The sequence below is a fragment of the Nuphar pumila genome, chromosome 2, assembly GCF_984573655.1.
Source record: "Nuphar pumila chromosome 2, dmNupPumi1.hap1.1, whole genome shotgun sequence".
Lineage (NCBI taxonomy): Eukaryota > Viridiplantae > Streptophyta > Magnoliopsida > Nymphaeales > Nymphaeaceae > Nuphar > Nuphar pumila.
The window spans coordinates 38,795,902-38,815,490 of record NC_143250.1 but is presented as its reverse complement, the minus strand read 5'-3'; the positions used below and the strand labels follow the sequence as shown (position 1 = coordinate 38,815,490).

The following is a 19,589-nucleotide window of genomic DNA, read 5'->3' as shown; positions in this document are numbered from 1 at the left end:
CTCTCGGCGAGCGGCAATTGACTCGAATGAAAAAAAAAAAAAAAAGCTAAACTCAGTTTGTGGTTTTTTGTTATTAGAGATGATGACACCGGGGAAGATGGTGAGCCCAGAAAGGTTCTATGCTGGAAAGCATGCAGCTGGAAAGTGTGGAGATATGCATGAGCAGAGACGCATCTGGAGCAGGGTAAATTGGTTATTTCACTGACCACTTAACCACGACCAATGCCTGTCCATGATTCCTTCAAGTTAACAGAAGGATATATGTTTCAATGACAAAAACAGCAGGGGTGATTTTGAGAATTAGAGTTCCGGCAGGGATGATTTTGGGTATAGGTAATGAAGTAGGGAGATTTTGGAAAAAACTCTTATAGACACCATATTTACGTTTCTCAAAGGCTTATCATATATATATATATAGAGAGAGAGGGTTGAATAAAACAACAAATGTTTATATATATATAGCGCACACACCATATTATGCTGTTTCCCCTGCTTTTTCAGTTGTGTCATTGTGCATCCATTCGTACAAACGGTAGAGTAATGTAGACTTAGCCACTTGAGGCTCTCTCTCTAGAAGAGAGATCACATCCTTGATGGAGATGGTCCTCGCTACTTTGGCTCGACTCATTGCGATTGGGCTCCTCCCAAAGCTTCTACCTGCATATCAAGTACGGATGAAATCAATTAAACCTTAATGGAAGATAAAGCTAAATAATTCAAAACCAGTAGCAACCAAGTCACCATCATGAATGACTAACATGAGAAAACACCCACAAGATAATAGTTTGGGATGCCAAAAAGCAAGTGGAGTAAGAATTTATTAAAAGCCATCACGCATGCTGCCAGACAAGAACCTCCAGAGAGAGCAGTAGTACATTTACTCAAATGACCCCATCTTCCCCACTTTGGTGCTCCACTTACTATCTGGTCAATGGTAGCGCAAGTTCAGGCTCCAAACACACATTTTCGTTAGCTCAGGATCAGGTTGCTGAGCTTGATCCGAGTCCAAGCAGGCTAGGATGTCATAGTGAACAAAATACAACACCCCTATGACCACACAACACACACAAAAAAAAAACTGGAAAAAAGAGAAGGAAAACCTCATTCTTCAGTTCAGGCCTGAGCTATCAGATGGGACTGAACTCACACTGCAACCGTGTGTGTGTGTGAGAGAGAGAGAGAGAGAGGAGGAAATGGAATGTGAGAAATATAACAAGCAATAAGCATTGGCCCTCATGTGTGGGATGGCTCATCAGTTGTAACAAACTCGTAAAGAATCTCACATGCATACCATGACCATTTATACTGAATAGGTCGGTCAAGTGGCTCAGTTCATTTCATATAATTTCAAAATGATAATCATCTTGTTAAAACTATTTTTAGATCTCAACAGAGAAGTGAACAAAATGAAGAATCAAATCAAATGATCATCATATGCGTACATATAAACATGTAGATGCATTATTACATGCATTTAAAATTTGAGGGTGTACGCTAGACCAGAGTTACCGGAAGCGCCTAGGTAAAAGGGGAAGCGCGCTTCCCCGAAGCGCACTTCGGAAGCGTGAAACGTCGCGCTTCCGAAGCGTGAGGGGAAGCGTCCCCCTTTTTTGGGAAGCGCGCTTCCCTTTATGGGAAGTGCTTCCCCCACGCTTCCCCCCCACACTTCCCCCTCGCTTCCCCCTCGTTTCCCCCATTTTTTCATTTTTTTCGCTTCCCCTCGCTTCCGGGTCGCTTCCGGTTCGCTTCCTAGGTCGCTTCCGAGACGGTTCGGAATTTTCTTCTAAGTGGTCCCACGCTTCCCCGCTTCCTAAATTTTTGAAAGTGCCTCGCTTCCCGCTCCCGCTTCCCGTATCGCTTCCCGCTCCCGCTTCCTCGACTGGTAACTCTGCGCTAGACCACAATATCTTTCACACACACACATACAGGTACTGTTTGTAGAGCACTACAACTTGCTTTTTAGAATAGGGTTAGTCAAACATTTGAGCTAGAGAAAAACAATGTTTTCTTTCTAATCTTTTTTTATTGACTGATGAAAATTTATTGGGATGTCTTTCATGGAACCTTTCCCAAGAAACCTTCCTCCCAGGTTGCTTTCTTCTCTTCATGGTTCCCAAATCCCTACAAATATTTGGTTTCTCCATTTTATGAAAATGCTCAAACAATAAACGAGTCTTTTAGTGAACTACCCAGAAACCATCTCAATCCAAAAAAAAAAAGCATGCAAAGCTTAAAAATTTAACAAAATGACAATAGCACAGATAAGATAAAAAAAGAAAAGAATAGCTTTTGAAGAAAGTGAAAGAAACACCCTTATGGGACTTCAGTAGGTACAATGTTTTCAGTGCCTACAGCTAGAGTTAAAAAGCCCTGGCAACACAACTCAAGACTATGGTTAATTCCAAGACTAGCCTCCACTGCCGCTGTAGACTTAAACACTTTCCCAATAATAGGTTGAATCCATGAAAAATCTCATCAACTTGTCCATAAACTTGGTGCGACCCAACAGAAGAGCCATAAAACCCTCAATGGTAACTCTTAAGCTTACAATGGACTCAGCATGGCACGTCAGATTGTAGATTCATACAGAGTGAGCAACAAATGGACTCCAGCCATGTTGCGTAGTCTTTAGCAACTCAGATCAACTGTCCATTCCTCTAGTGTATGTCTTGTTGTTGGAGAATGAGACAAGGATATAAGCCATATCATTTGTTTCACATTATCAGAGACAAGTTGTTCTTGTCCACCGTTTTGTCCTGCTAATGAAGCCTATAGTTCTATATATATGGATCCAACTCTAATCAATAAGCATATTTGCTACCCCTGAATATTTTAGATTATTTGAGAACTTGTCTTGGACACGTCTTGAAGGATATTTTTCTTTTGGCTTCCAAAACAAACCTCTAAGTTCCAGATCAACTTCACATCACAATACTACCATTCTAAGCAACCAACATGTGGGTTCAGATTCACAACACTCCGCATGATAGGTGGGCTAGGCTCACAACTGAAAAGCCAACATATCAGTTTGGAGATTGACAAAGACATGAACTATTACACCCATGCTGCATCCCCAATTTCACAAATTGGGCTGATTTCAAACTACTAAGTTCCACATCAGCTTTCTGTCACTGTAATATTATTCTAATCTATTAATGTGATAACTTTTATCATAACAAAAATAAGATATGCTTTACAATGTACGTACCATATGCTGCTCCTGAGGGTGTTCTACTCTCAGATTGGTTCTCGGAACTGTTGATTGCCTTTCCAGAGATTGTCAAAGCCTTACGGTTCACGTCCTTGCCTGCATGAATACCAGATGCTCCATCAATTCCACCTTCACGCTTTTGTCTTGCCTGTTCAGCCATGAGTTGCCATTTCGATAGCATATCATCTCCTCCTACAGCTGCTCGGGCAGCAACATTTGCTGCAGTTGTTCGCATTTTGTCATCTTCTTCCTTGTTTGCCTGCAAACGTACAGTAAAATCCCAAAGGATCAACAAGCTAGCATTTCATATTTCTTACAAGTGTAGGAAACAATTGGTTTTTCTTTCAGTGTGTGAATACCTTGACAGATTTAACTCGAACTTCATCCTTTTCCGCATCCGTTGCAGTATTTCCCTCAGTCTATGTTCATAAGTGATGATTAATTCAAGATTCTCTACTTCAATTTGTTGTTAATTTTACAGCAATGCTATTATAATATATATTACAGATTCTACCCAAGGCATCAGAAGATGGATATGAGAAACATGTCAAACAAAGAAATACCCTAATGGCTCCACAACTTCTTAAGGAAGACAAATTGCCAAACTTAAAGAAAACAATGAAGTGCTCCATTCAAAATATACATATAATAGACTTTAAATCATGCATCCCTTTCTAGGAAAACATAATATGCGCCAACAATTCATGGTTTCCTGGAAAGCCTGCAAATGTTGGCAGATGTCTATTGTCTTATCACCTAAATGTTGTTTGCATATCACAAAAGGAAAAATTTTATGATAACTCTGTATGCATATCACCTAAATGTTGTTTCTCGTCGCAAGGAATATCATAAAATGACTTAAGAAAAGTTGTCAGGAATATCAGAAAAAGGACATAAAATAGCAGACAGCAATATAAAAGAACAAGACCACCTGACTACTTCATATTCATAAGATGTATCTTCATAATATTACAGGCTTAAGGTTGCCATGAGCAAAGTTTTAATGCCAAAAGACGGATTGATGTCTGATATGTCATAGATTAAATCAATGTGATGAACTCATGAATAGAATCAAGTGACTCGATATGGAAAAAAGTGGCCTTGATCAAAATCATTTGATATCCAATGAAAAGGATGATAGCCAAATAGATTAAGGCAAGCTGAATAGCTGATGTGCCCAAGACACTGGGCCAACTTAGCTTTCATGAAACTATTTTATGACCATAGTGGTAAGAATAGCAGTACTAAAAATATGAATCCACAACTTCCAAAACCTTGAATAAAGTTTTCCCAAGTTATCATGGAACCTTTGGGATACATACATCATTCTGTTTTTGGAGCTTCTCAACTTCTTCAGCGTGTTTTTTCTCCCATTCTTCTTTTGTTTTCCGATTCATTAACAGAATCTGTTGCCGAACATCTGAAGTAACCACAACTTTGAGTCTTGCCCTTTCAAGATCAGCCCTCTAAGAACAAACATCAAAAAGCAAAATGAAAAGTAATCACCTGAACATCCTCAACAGAGCATTGGTAAAATGCATTGTTTTCCAAATAAAGTCAACTAATTGCCAACAGAATCAACGGATAAACAAAAAAGATTAATTGATGGCAACCGACAAAACATTCTCAAGAAAAAATGCAATTCTTGGGTGCATATCTAAAGATACTAACCTGTTTTGATATCCTTATAAGCTTGGATATCAACCCTCGCAAGCACTCTTCAACACACTAAATCGGAGAAACACGGAGGACAGTGAACACTGATGCACAACATGAAAGAGGGATACAATATGCTACTATCTTACCATGGATAAACAACGGTTGACATCACCGCTAGCATTCTTTATACCAGATTGAGCCACTGCCACAAACACCAAAATTAAGCTTATATTTTGCAAAAGATGGCTTCCTTTAGGGCAGAGATAAAAAATCGGACAGCCCCCCTTTCTCCCTTAACTGCCCAAAAGTGGAGGAGAAAAATCATGCATTTGATGGGATCAGTGGGATCTATATCAAAATGGGAGTAGTCTCTGCCATCAAACATGCCCTTAAGGGCTCAAAAATGAAATTCCTATGGATACAGAATTTATGTAAAGGATTGGATCTGTAACTGATTTGTGCTAATTTTCTCTGTAATGGGCCCCTTTGTAGAATTAGCCTGTCTTCCTCTTCTTGGACAACTCTTCGCATTGCTTCTGAAGCTCGACTTTCCTCTTTAGGTGCTGAAAGCAGTTGCTCCTCTTCTTCCTACTCCAAGAAAAAGTTGGATGGTTGCATCCATAAAAAATGGATTTACAAGATGCTATGACAAGAGCTTTAGATATTATAAAGTAACAAAGCTTCCATAGGAAATTGGTCACAATAACCAAACCTTCAGATTCACACCACTGACTGCAGTAACATCATTAAGCTGGTCAATGCTCTGATCCTGATACTCTCCAGAAGTCTTTTGCTTTTTACTACACAACGTGAAGCAAAAAAAAAATTACTGAGTTCAATCCATGTTGATGTTGTTGAAAATTATTGCTGGTTAACCCCATCAAATGGGAAAGTTTACGACTTTACGCAGGAACTTGTGTTGGAGAGGTAGAAGCTTCAAGTGGCTTCTTTTGCCCAACTGAAGATTTCTTTGAGGGTGCCCTTGTATTGGAGTTAGTGCCTACAGGAATAGGCGGAGAAGGGGTTTGAATGTGCACCTGCTTTCATGACGCACTACAAATGAGTTGCACATTTACCAAATGTCATGAACTGTGAAAATCTGGGCTTACCATCGCAGAAGATGCTGATGGGGTCTGTCAGGCAAAAAAGATAAAGGATCAAACATATGGGAAACCAAGTGGTAGAAAACACAATCTTTTAAGGTATAATTATGTATTAGATGGAAAATAAAAAAATGGTAATAAATTTTGTTTCCATTTTCCTACTCATCAATCATTATTAAAAGGGAATCTCATAGAAATAGAAACAGAGGCAATAGCAGCAATACCAACATTATCCTATAATATCATGCATATAAGTTTGCAACACTTCCTTTCAAGATATGCCAAAATCTTTATTTAATACCTTTTACTTCTATTGATCTCAGAATTTGGCTTGGACTAAAGCAGGGCCACAGAAGGTTTTAACCAAGAATAAGCAAAATCAACCAAATACATTTAAATTGAGGAGATGGGAAACAGGTACGTGTGTGTTCAAAGGAGCTTAGGGAGAAACCAATAACAATAAGGGCTCTGGTTTGCTTTAAGGATGAACTTAAGTAGGAAATAAGAAGGTTTTAAGTCATAGAGTTGTAAATCAATATATAGAAATAATATAAAGAGAAAAGCAGCCAGTCTGTGAAATCCATTTTTTATATAAAACATACTTCACTAAATGGAATTAAACTAATGCAGCAATTCCCAGTTTGAAAATGTAACATTTCCATTATCAGAATGATCTAGTCATTTTTTCCAATAACAGCATGGTGATAAAACAAGTGTTTGGGACTATATATACCAGCTAATCAGTTATCCTCTCCCTCTAAAACCTAGATCCAGCTGATATGAACTCCACCTGATCATAAATATGATTGACCCAGATCACTTGGTTACAGGTATTTTAGAATTTTTTATCCACTGAGTCCCACTTGTCATAGTTAGTGAATTGTCTTCTATACGCATGCTATTGTTAAGATGGATCTAATCTTATATGTATATACATATACATATGTATATATATATATATTAATATAATATCTTCATATATTTATATATTATATTATATAGTCAACTTGGGTTGACTAAGTCAACAATTGTTGACTTTATATAACCGTTGGAGAGGGTCCAATGGCTATATTTCTAGCCGTTGGATCCTCTCCAATGGCTAGAAGAGTTCTCCCCTTCTCCTTTTCTCTCCTTCTTTCTTATAAATAGGGGTGGGTGTGTGCATTGTAAATTGAGAGAGTGAAGGGTAGTTTTCTAGATTTTGAGTATTGTAGTGAGGCTCTTTTGTAATTTTTTATTTCTTTTGTATTATTCGAATTTCATACTTGATAAAATTCTTTATTTTTAAGTCTTGTGTTTTATGGGTATTTCCATTGTAAATGTGTTTAACTACATTGTATTCTTGGCTCATGGGACGTATTCCGGAGTGCATTGGGATTTGTACCATTTCGTGACATGGTATCAGAGCAACGTTTGAGGTCTTGAGAAAGATTTGTATTAATGGATGGTATGGATTTAAGAATTTTGTATTTCCGGTATGTATATTTGGCTTTTCTATTTTTATATATATGGTAAGTGTTTGTAAAAGGGTTATGATAAAATTAAATGTTTCTGAAATATGTGATATGTGTAGTGAAAATTTATATTTTGCAAAATATGTGGTTTCTTAAAATCTTATGTGCTTCATGTTTTTGCAAAATACTAAATTTCATGTTTGAATGTCTCTTAACGTATGTATAGACTATCTTTTGAATTTCTTTTTTTGTGATATGATCAAGCATAAAGATTAAAAAGATGTATTGTGTGATCCTTTTTTAATATAGACGTGTTTTCTATGTTCAAGATTTTTCTATTATCATGTGAATGTGTTATTTCATGTATGTTTGAGTGATATTGTTCTATTAAGAGTATTTTCAAATGACTTGTGTTGGATTAAGTCATCTTTAGGTATATATCTTAAATAGTCTTTATTGAATAGCATAAGCATGACTTGTTATCATATACTCAAATATTTTTTGTGCTTATCTTAGTGGTTTCTTTCTTGAGTATTGATATTGTATATCATGCATCTTGGATATTGTATATTCATTGCAACAACAACTACGCCTTCATCCCAAAACAATTGGGGTCGGCGATATAAACCAACAAAGAAAATCATTCTGAGTCTTCCACATGTATCAGAAAATCATTGTATATTCATTGCATTGTGAGAAAAATCTCTTGTTTAATGTGACCGTATGTGGGTTCATAGTTATGTATGTTATTAAAATCCCTATCGCTCTTTGAGAACATTTTATCAATAATGTCATTTTTATGTTTATGCATAGATCTTAGTTGGCTCTTAGTGGTTTTGTATTTGTGTGATTGTGCTCTTGCTCTTTTGGAATTTCTATATGTTGCCTTCAATTGCTTTATAGCAGATTTAGATCTAAAGATTATATATGTTATTTTTGTCTATTTAGTGAGATTTATTGGATCTATTGTATGAGATGTGCCTTAGTTCACTTGTTTCTTGAGTAATGTATTTATGATCTTTTTAAAGATTCTCAAGCATTGTATTTGCATGCTTGTTTACTTATTCAAATTTATAAAAATTGTCATAAGACATTCTATGTTGCATTGCATGTGATTGCATCGATTGACATATTGATTACGCATCTAATTGCACCAATTCTTATGATATGGTTTTCATCTAACTTTACTGGATTTGATTTGAAACTTGTTTTTACAAATCGATTATTTGATATGAACTCACACCTATTTGGAAATTGATTTCTGTGAGTATTTATTGCCTTCTTATAGCATTGATTTTGTCCATCACAAAATTTTATATATAATGCATCAACTCTCTTGTCCTTGTTGTTGGGTCAGGGTTAGCAACTTGAGGCGAGTTATATGTGCACCTCATGTCATCCTATCAATCTAGAATATCAACGGTTATGAGTGACATGTTGTCATTTGTCTTGGGTCTGATTGATGGTTGATTGGCCTCTGAAGTCATTATTGTTGGTATTCTGAGTTAGCCGTTGAGGTAAGTTATGTGTGCACCTCAAATCATCTTATCAATCTGCAATTATCAAAGTTTATGAGTATCGTGTTGACCAGTCTTGGATCTGATTGATAGTTGATTGACCTCTGAATCCATATACGCTTTTGTTAATTTAAAGATGTTTGTTAGGGTGAGTTGTGTGCACCTAGTTTTATGTCAGTTTAGATCGTCAACTTATAGTTTAGCTTTAACTGGCAATTGTTTGATATCTAGATCTGAGTGTATTGTATCACTCATTTGTTGTATGGCCATTGTTATTATGGATGCTTATAACTCTATTTATCTGTGATAACTATCTATTTTTGAAACCATGATGTTTCGAAAGAAGGTTCAAATTGATATTTTTATTGATAACATTAGTGTGTTTTCATTACAAGCTTTTTTACCTCGAGTGTCTTTTCCTTTTTATGCTTCTTATCTAAGTGTCATTATATGTAGACAAGAGATGTTTGTTCACACCTTCGTATGTATTTTTAGCCCATTGTTGGCATTGAGATTATACTCTTGATCTAGTCGCAGTTACACTTGCATTTTTAGTGTCATTATATACAGACAAAAGATGTTTATTCACACCTTCGTATGTGATTTTAGCTCATCGTTGGCTTTGTGATTATATTCTTGTTCTAATCGTTAATACACTTGTTTTGAGTGTTATTATATGTAGAGAAGAGATATTTGTTCATACCTTCGTGTGTAATTTTAGCCCATCATTGGCTTTGTGATTATGCTCTTGTTCTAATCGCCGATACACTTGTTTTGAGTGTCATTATATGTAGACAAGGATGTTTATACACACATTCATGTGTCTTTGGCCCTTTAGTGACATTATATTTGTACTCTTGTTCTAGACGCTGATACACTTGATTTTTGAGGATTGGAGATTTAGTGAGGTGATTGCTTGTGATGGTCAAACTAGTATTTTAATTTGCAAAATTCATTCATGTATGAGATTTTTTTAAAAATCTCTTCATAGTTTTTCTAAACTCATTTACTCTTTTATGAGAAATGATGGTTGAAATATTTTTATGCATTTTGCATTGTATATGCCTTAGTTGCATGAGTTATTCCATGATTAATTATTTTGCATATATTGCATAAGTTTAATTAATGTATTTTTAAGCATTTCATTAGTAAAGTACCTTGTGTGTTGTATTGTGTACACCCATAGTGGCTATTGCAAGCATTTGATTGCTATTGAGATTGTTCATGCTTTGTATTACTTTTGACAAACTAGTATTTGTGCACTCCTATTGTATTTGTGTGGATTCTTGTTGGATCCCTTTTTGTATCTCCGCTTGTTTCTAAGCATGAGCTCTTGAAAGTTTATTTATTATTGGTCCATAAGTAACTCTTTTTTTATTTGTATGACTTATATTGCTTCAAAAATATAATTGAACTTTGTGTATTTGACTTTGTTTAAGTAAAATCATTTCTTGTATCCTCCACTGTGTGAAAATGATTTGTAATCATTTATATTGATGTTTATATGCATTAATGTGACTTTTTCTGATAAATATATATGTGCATGATTTTCATAAAATAACTTTATCATTATTTGCATCTTTCTTAAAATTATTCTATTATGATCTCTTGTGAATTAAAACTTTTGATTATCTGTTAAATCAAGTTTGTCAATGACTATCATGTTTAAAGTTAATGATTGTTCATACTCAACTCTTTAAATGATTTTTGAAAATTGTTAAATTGACTTATTAAATATTTTTTACATATTGTATGTTTGTGTGCTTGACCATCCTCTCTCCATAATTTATATTAGTTATTTATTGTTAGATTGCTCTTGTTAGATCTTCTTGCAAGTTTTGTTTTTCTCAACCATTGGTGATATTGAAGATCCTCTGTGTAATGGAGCGGATAATTGAACACCCTTTAAAGAAGCACCAAATGGAAGAACTTTATGAAGTCTATGAAGACATTTTATGTAATAAGGTTCTTCTTTGTAATTTCAAACTTTCAGTGAGTCATTGTAAGTTTGAGGGGGGTATTAAGATGGATGTAATCTTATATATATATATATATGTCACATGGGTGCGGGTGCGGGTGCGGCGCAATTTCAAAAATTTTGGACACGGGGACTCGGCTATATATATATTAAAATATATATATATATAAGACTCGGTCAAAGTTGTGCCCATTAGGGGACAGGTGATGAGTTGTGAAGGCATTCTGTACACTTTCTTCATACAGGAATAATTCACTTTTGGGCACTTTCTTCATACACTATAATAATTCACTTTCTTCATACAGGAAAAAACCACAAAAACTTGAGTTGTGCCCATTCTGTACTTAAAACTTGAAAGTGTACAGGTTTTTTAGTTGTGATGGGTTTTTTTCCTTACAGCTGTAGCCCAGAAAATTTTAAAAAAAAATTCAAAAAAAAAATCCAAAAAATGGACCAAAATGACCCTGGGTGTGTTGACCACACCCAGGGTCGGGTTGACCGAGTCCGAGCCGCACCCGTGTCGGTGCGTGTCGACGCGGGTGCGGCGACCTTGGAGCTGAGTCCGTGTGACATAGATATATATACATATGTATATATATATATATAATATCTTTATAGATTTATATATTATATTTATATACATCCATATATATATAGTTATTTATATAAAATATATATTATATTATATAGTCAACTTGGGTTGACTAAGTCAACAATTGTTGACTTTATATAACCGTTGGAGAGGGACCAACAATTATATTTCCATCCGTTGGATCCTCTCCAACGGCTAGAAGGGTTCTCTCCTTTTCTCAACTTTCCTATAAATAGGCGTGGGTGGGTGCATTGTGAAGTGAGAGATTGATGGGTAGTTTTTTAGGTTTTGAGTATTTTGAGTGTTGTAGTGAGACTCTTTTGTAATTTTTCATTTCTTTTGTATTATTTGAATTTCATACTTAATAAAATTATTTATTTTTAAGTCTCGTGTTTTATGGGTATTTCCATTGTGAACAAGTGTTTAACTACATTGTATTTTTTGCTCATAAGACGTATTCCGGAGTGCATTGAGATCCATACCATTTCGTGACAGCTATCACCTAACATCCTGAGCATATCAAAATCTCTTTCCATTCAGGTGGTTCTACCTTAGCGCACATCCTTGACTTGTAGTCAATGCTAGTGATGTTGATCCAACCTTTGCAGGTATTGGACAAAGCCTTCCTATAACTGGCCTTTATCCATCGGTATCATTAGTATATGGAGACAGATAAGACTAACGACCCAAATCCAACAGATGGACTTAAATATGGCCAGCCTGCCCTCTGATATCTGGTTGACAGTCACCAGGGCAGGGAGAGAAGCAGAAATTAAAAAAAAATGGAAACATAAGACTTTTAAGGTCCATGAGAAGGAAAAAACAGGAACTGAATTGGCAATTTTGGAAAGCATGCTTCCCATGTTCTGGAACCAAGCTTCTTGTGCTTGGGGAGAAGAATGCCCTAGCTCTCCCCAACAGTTTGGGTGGTGTTGTGCTTATTGCTTTTGAAGCATGCTTCCTAGAAGCACATTTCCCACTTTATGCAAGAGCTTTTAGAACAAATGGACTCCAACCTACATCAAGATCAAAAGATTATGATCCAATAGAACTTTAGAATCAGATTGAGCTGTAGGATGTTGCTTGGCTTTCTCAATGAATTAAACATATTAATATTCGCCCAAATTATTTTAAGATCAATTAGATTACTGGCTTCAGTTATCTCACTTTTTTTTGAGAAAATCTTTATTTATTTATCTCAAATTGGTTAATAAGTCTCTTATTAACTGCATTAGGGTGATGGTATTATCATGTCAAAAAGAAAGGGTTGCAGATTTTTTTTGCAGACATGCATAAAATTGTGGTAGTTTTTTTCTTAAAAATTATCCTTTTTTGATTAATTCCTTGGATATCCCTAATGTTGCACAAATTGCATACCCGCATCACTTTTCCAAGATGCACATTATTCAACTGTTTGTGAAACCACAACTTTCTATCTTCAGTTGAATCATCATCATATTTGTCTGTTAAAACATGTCACATTTTTTCTACTGGGGTTTGAGAATAATTAGGCCTGAGTCAAGGCATAAGGTTCAGTCTGAGGCTCTACATGATTGGGCTTAGGCTCAAAAATTGGGTCCAAGCCAGATTGGTTTGGGCCAAGTGTTTGATGCATATCAGGCTATCATGTCCTACTAAGCATTGGGTTCTCCTCCCATTCCATTATTTTTTCATTGCATAATTTCTATGTTTTATGGACTTTAAAAGAATTTGTCTTTCCTAGTACATTTTGGTTTGATATTACCTTTATTTCAATGTAATTGAATACATTTCCCTCATATTATACTTGGACTTACATTATATGATTTTTATCATTTCTTTTCTATCTTCTGTATTAACAACTTTAGATTTATGCACCGGTGATTCACTAAATGATACAGTTATTTGGTTCTGAAATTAATGATACAGTTATTTGGTTCTGAAATTTCAGTTTGTCCCATCATACCTAGGCACCATCTCTTGATGTACCGTCTTTTGCCAGATCTTTTTTCAGATCTGGAGATCAGTTTCAACATCACCTGATCATCGACAACAAACTCGAGGGGCCTCCGATGCCGATCAATCTTCTTCATATGCTTGATGGCTCGGGCTAGATGATCCCTAGCCTCATTCATCTTCTCATGCCGCTCCCGCACATTTCGCATCGCAGCAGGACACTGTCCGCCTACCGCCAGTGCCACATCTGGCGGGGTGAGGGGCTGTTGGCCTGTGGCCAACTCAAAGGGACTGTTGCCGGTAGAACTGTTATGGTGTAAATTGTAGCAGAACTGCGCTGCATCCAACAGATTAGGCCAATTCAAAATACTGCAAGTACTCCTCTAGTATCGCGTTCACCCGCTCCGTTTGGCCATCACTTTGCAAATAATTGTTGGAAGAGAAGTTCAACTGGGTGACTAACATTTTGAACAGATACACCACCACGCATCACGATCACTAACGATGTCCAGAGGCAATCCCCAATGCTTCATGACATGACTCATGAAGAGTCTAGCTGCCTCCTCCACAGGGCAGCCCATAGGGGCCCGGCATGAACACCCCATACTTCAAGAAACGGTCGACTACTACCAAGATCGATGCCTTGCCATCTACCTTCGGTAAGCCAGTGATAAAATCCATAGAGATGCTTTGCCAAGGTCTCTGCGGAAAGGGCAATGGATCAAGTACTCCGTCAGGCTTCTACCCCTCGACTTTGTCCTGCTGACAAACCAAACACATACACACATAGTGCCACACATCCTCTTCCATTCGCGGACAATAATAGCCTCAAGACATGAGTGCCTCCATCCTATCTTAGCCTGGATGACCTGCCTATTCGGTGTCGTGTATGTCTTGCAACAGTTCCTTCCTCAAGCTCCCACTGGAAGGAACGTAGACGCTCCCCTTTAGCATAAAGTACCCCCTCCCTTAGCCAAAAGCGTCTTCACACACCCTCTTGCACTAACCAAACCAACCGGTGGGTTGTAGGGTCAGTTTGCGTGGCCTCCCGAATGTGTCGCAGCATATCCCCTACTACTCGCATAATTGCGGCCACATGGGGTGCCCAACTAAGTTCATCGGCCGCTGCATTGGTTTTTCCTGAGCGATGCAGAAGAGTAAACTCAAACTCTGCCAATAAGTCTTGCCACCGAGCCTGTTTGGGGGATAGGCACTTCTGTGTGGCAAAGTAGCTATTTGCTACATTATCTGTCTTCACCACGAATTGCTGCCCTAACAAGTAGTGCCACCATAAACGCAGGCAATGAACCATGACAGTTATCTCCTTTTCATGGGTCGGATATCTCCACTCCACGTCACTGAGCTTCCAGCTCTCATATGCAACAAGATGCCCTTCTTGTAACAGCACTACCCCAAGTAGCAGTGTTTTGCTATTGAAATTTATCATTTTCAGCAAGTAGTAGTGTTTGCTACTTTGTTATACTGATTGTACTCCAGTATATTCTTTTCTACCATTCACCTCAATTCTCCCATTCTCCATGATCGGGGTACCAAGATTTCACCATTTTAGGCACGGACGATTTTGCTCAGTTTTTTGCAGAATTGTGTAGTATGGTATTTTGGCCAACTTCGGGCTCGCGTATCTCTAGTTCCACTCATGCACCTAGCTGAATTTTAGTGCGGCTATTCTCTATAATACAGTCAGTTTGTGTTCCAATTTGCGCCAAGAATTTCATTGTATGCTGTCAGCTCGGGTCCTGTCAAGTTAGGCTAAAAAAATGTGTATATTCTATAGTCATGAAGTGTTATAAGTTTTCCACGTGTTTGTGAATTCAACTTTTCAGCCATTTGTGAGTTGTAATGAGTTTTATGTAGCTTAATTGAGTCTTGTAGTGTTTGTTTGAATGTCTTAGAGTCTCATTTGCTGATTTTGAGGAACTCTAAAGGCCAACCTCCAAATAAGAATCATGTTAGGAGCTTTGGCTTAAAAGCTACCTACTTGGACTCAAACCGCCTTCCACAAGAACTTGAGGATCAATTGGCTGAGGCTGTGGACAATCTTATTGGGCCCCACCAAAAAAGAATCGGACCAATCAGAGACTTTCCTCTCTATATCTTGTGAGGTCAAGCAAACCAGGGTCTATCGATTGTTCTGTGTGGATTGTAGCTGGCCAGGCATCGCATGTTTTGTTTTTCCTCCATATGACCTATCTTTCTTAACACCTTAAAGGCACTAAAAGTATACAAAAATAAACATGCAATAAAGCATATCAGTTTCATCATGTTGTGCCATACCAAAACAATGATGAAGATATACCTGCATGGCATGTTCCAAATGTGTGGGCAAAGAACTTGAAAACTGATTTGGAGGAAAAACGTTTGCAGGGGCAGTGAAGTTTACCCTGCCAGATTGCTTCTCCAAAATTTCCTCCTTTGCTGGACCATGACTTGGCTTCCCTGGATCGATATTCATTGGATTGAAAGAAGTGCCCTGCGTAGGCAAAAAAGGCTTGTGCTGATGGTCAACTACATGATCAGTTGTCTCCTGTTTCAAATGTGTCGTTGATGATAATCCACTGCTCTTCAGATCTTTTTCTAAGGGAGTTTGCCATATGCCTGGATTCGGTTGAAATGCTGATGGGGCAGACATCTGTGGATGTGATCCACCCTGCAATCTCTTAGTTTCATTTATTGCATTCTGCAGATCATGAATGGGATTAGTCTTCATGTTCATAGGCTGAGTTGATGGTAGCTGAGGTGAAGCCATTCCTTGGGAGTGTGCCACTTGTCTTACTTGAGAATCGTGACTCTGCATCTTAGCAGGAGCACCCTGAACATTGACAGAGGGCATAGAAAATCCATATGAGTAATAATTAGCGACTGTGCCTCCATACATTGAAAAAGATGATTGTGGAAACTGCAAATGCTGCTGCTGCTGCTGCTGCTGCTCAACTGATGGGAATGAGACCTTAGAAGGCTCCCCTTCTTGAGTAACTGGGCTCATGTTAACAGAGACCATCTGATTTGAAGAGACTCCCTGCGCATCAGGATGATGGTCACCACCCTGTCTAGACTTCTGAGCAGTAGTTTCAGGAGTTGGAAGGGATGAGCTCATCTGCATTTGCATGCTTGAACTTGGGATTTGAGACTGGTGGTCATGAGGGTTCTTTTGAGACGTATTTTGAGTTAAGGTGTGAATATGAGACAATGATTGAGATTCGGAGACCTGTTGATGATTATAACCAGAAGCGCTAGAATGCTGTGAGGAACCAGAAGACTGAAACTGGTAGTTCGGTTGATTTGACTGTGCATTCCGGAAACTCCGGGACTGAACATGCGGACAATAAATTCAAGAAAAAAAGAAGTCAAAGAGCATTAAGAATTCTGTCATCGGATACAACTTTTACAGTCATGACATGTATAGCTTGCCTTCTCCTGCAGTTGTTGAACAGCCTTTCTGAGCATCTGATCTCCCACGATGTTTCTAGAAACTCTTAAAAAATCTTCCTTTGTAACCTCGTTTTTCTATGCAAATTCAATAATAAAAAGGAAAGGGGATATTTCAAAGCCATGCTGAGGTGTTCTACGAGACAAGAATAAGCCAATAAACAAGTGAATATACCAACCTTCAATCTCATAAAAATTGTTGATAGCTGCATGGCCCTGTCTTTGTCAAGGTGAGGAAGCAAAACCGGAATCAGCAAGGCAAAAGATATAGAACTTTGTTTGGGCTGCTGAATTGGATTATTGGGCTGGTTCATAACAGAAGGTTGCTGAGTACTCACAGAAAGCGACTGTGAGTTACTTGGAACAATTGGCTCTCGCTGGGTACTGGATGGTAGTGATCGAGGATACTGCTCCATCTTTTGAAATGCCTCTTTTTCTGGGCCATGTGCAGGAGTACTGGATTGTAGTGATTGACTATTTTTAGCATACATGTGCTGGCTTTGTTCAGGCTGATCCTGAGCTTCAACTTGCTTCGGGTCAGACAGAGCTTGATCACCTTCTGATGAATTTAGACCACCCTTCTGTTGCAGATGCTCTATATCTGGCCCATGTTTTAGTTGATTCTCAGGTGGATGCTCCCCTTGAATTTGCTGAAGTTGATGCTCTTCCTTCATTGGATGTTTTTGCTTAGCATGATCCTCTTCTGGTGTTGACCGCTGCCATTGTCCAAAAGAAAGAGATGGAGATGATTGGTCCCCATGTGACAAGGCACCTACCAAGTTTGGAAGACAATGCATATCATGTTCTGAGTAAAACCGAACTGCTGTGCCCATATTCTTCGTGAAACTATCAGAGATGGAAGACCTTATCAAGGCTTGTTTGGGAGATACCTTTTTCTCAAATATGGCCTAAGAAATCAATCGATAGAACACAGAAGGGTCCACACAAAAAACTCCTTCACTACAGGAGTGAGCTAAAGAAGGGCAATACAGACCGAAATTCAGAGAAGAAACTACTGAAAGCAACTCGGAGTCAATTACTTTTCGCAGGAAAGCAACGTCATACTTCAAGAAAAGAAGGGCATTCCTATTGCAATCACACCATGCGCTTAAACACATAAAACCAAGCACAACCATACCCTAAAAACAGACTTGGCACTAGCAAACTGGGCAGTGGAATTCAATATTTCATCACACCATCATCATATATCACGACTCATCTCGCAGCCCAGGCGTGATTGCCACACATAGATCAGAAAAAGAAAAACCAAAGGAAAACTAGAAGCCGATCAAAACCCAAAACATGAAGGACATCAACAAAACTGATTTCTGTAATCCGAGCATATTCTCAACTCAAATTGAACAATTCAACTCAATAAACAACACAAAATAGAAAATGGGTAAATGGGTATCATACAAAACCATGGAAAAAACAGAAGAAAGCCCTCACTTGGGTCAGAATCTGGCGCAGATGTGGATGCTTGAGGGATGGGTGCGCCTCCAATATCTCGATTGAGCGCTGCGGTGAGAGCCTCAACATCTGCCCCTGAGTGCATGTTCTCATCATCCTGATCAAGAAAACCAAATCAAACACCCCAAAACCCAAAATCTGAAAAGAGGGGAAAAGAAGAGGTGCCAAACAATTGATTCATCGCACCACAAAAAACGAGAGAATTAGAAGAAAACAAAACGACGAAGAAGAATCGTGCGAACCTCGTCTTCTTCAAGCAACTTCATGATCGAAGGATCCATGGAGATGGATTCAAATTATCACCACACCGGAGAAAAACTGACAAAGAAAACAAAAGGGGATTGGGATGGGAATTGGCGGGGATAGTCACAGAGGAGGAGAAGGGACGGGGGGCTTTTATAATGGGTTTCGTCGTGGGGATGGGTGGGGCGGGGTCCGGACTCCGGCCGGGTAATCGGGGAGAAAAATCACAAGCTCGAGTCGTCGCCCAGGACGCTGGCGTGCTCCTGACGATCGCCCCTACCTCCGCTCGCCCGCTAAGTGATATGTAACGAACACCAGCAACAACGGTGATAATTCAAAAGCAAATAGATTGGGAAAATGCGATATTTTCAAGATGCACGTTAAAAAACCTCTTTACTTTGTGTGCATATATATATATATATATATATATATATATATATATATATATATATATATATATATAATCACTAACTGCTATTTGTGAAACGTTGTTTTCATGAATTTTTTGTCCTTTTCTCTTGAATCTAACAGTACGGATGTGATCTACATGCTTGGATTTATAAGAACCCGCTCTTGAATCATCTGATTTTGATGCATAAAGGTGATTTTTTTAAGGTTTTAAAATCAATAGCTCATAATCTTCATAAATATTTAAGCATTTAAAAATTATATTTTTTTATTAAAAATACATATCCAATGGTTGATTCCTAGCAAATTCACCATGCCAAGCACATCCACATGGTTTGATTTGAAAAAAAAGTGTTGAAAATGCCCTTATTTCTAGCTCTCATATTTCAGTTTTCATATTCTAGTTACTCGTATAGAATACATATATATATATATAGAGAGAAAGAGAGATGCTCAATGGCTTAGCTACTCAATGGGATTCAATCATGTTGGCCATTGGATTTTTTTAGATCCAACAGCTAGCATCTAACCTATTTAAACTAAAAACAATGTGAAACCCCCTCCCTCTTTGT

The 19,589-nt window shown here is 37.8% G+C and overlaps 1 protein-coding gene across 5 annotated transcripts; it reads right to left on the bottom strand.

Annotated features, from left to right (window-relative positions):
- Nucleotides 1–433: 433 nt before the first annotated feature.
- On the bottom strand, nucleotides 434–18,874 carry LOC149845294 (transcription initiation factor TFIID subunit 4b-like). Of its 5 annotated transcripts, XM_089995671.1 has the most exons (16): nucleotides 18,609–18,792; nucleotides 18,346–18,463; nucleotides 17,076–17,668; nucleotides 16,879–16,974; nucleotides 16,244–16,777; nucleotides 15,767–16,147; nucleotides 5,980–6,003; nucleotides 5,777–5,907; nucleotides 5,583–5,670; nucleotides 5,323–5,458; nucleotides 5,017–5,072; nucleotides 4,883–4,939; nucleotides 4,534–4,677; nucleotides 3,571–3,630; nucleotides 3,209–3,470; nucleotides 434–657 (listed from the first exon to the last, which is right to left on the bottom strand). In XM_089995671.1, exons 1-16 carry the CDS (start codon nucleotides 18,645–18,647, stop codon nucleotides 476–478), a joined length of 2,901 nt encoding a protein of 966 aa, XP_089851797.1. In that variant the 5' UTR covers nucleotides 18,648–18,792; the 3' UTR covers nucleotides 434–475. The 5 variants fall into 5 exon arrangements, with proteins under 5 accessions (XP_089851797.1, XP_089851798.1, XP_089851795.1 ...); XM_089995672.1 differs by having other exon boundaries at nucleotides 15,851–16,777; nucleotides 18,609–18,874; XM_089995669.1 differs by having other exon boundaries at nucleotides 15,767–16,777.
- Between the last annotated feature and the right edge of the window lie 715 nt (nucleotides 18,875–19,589).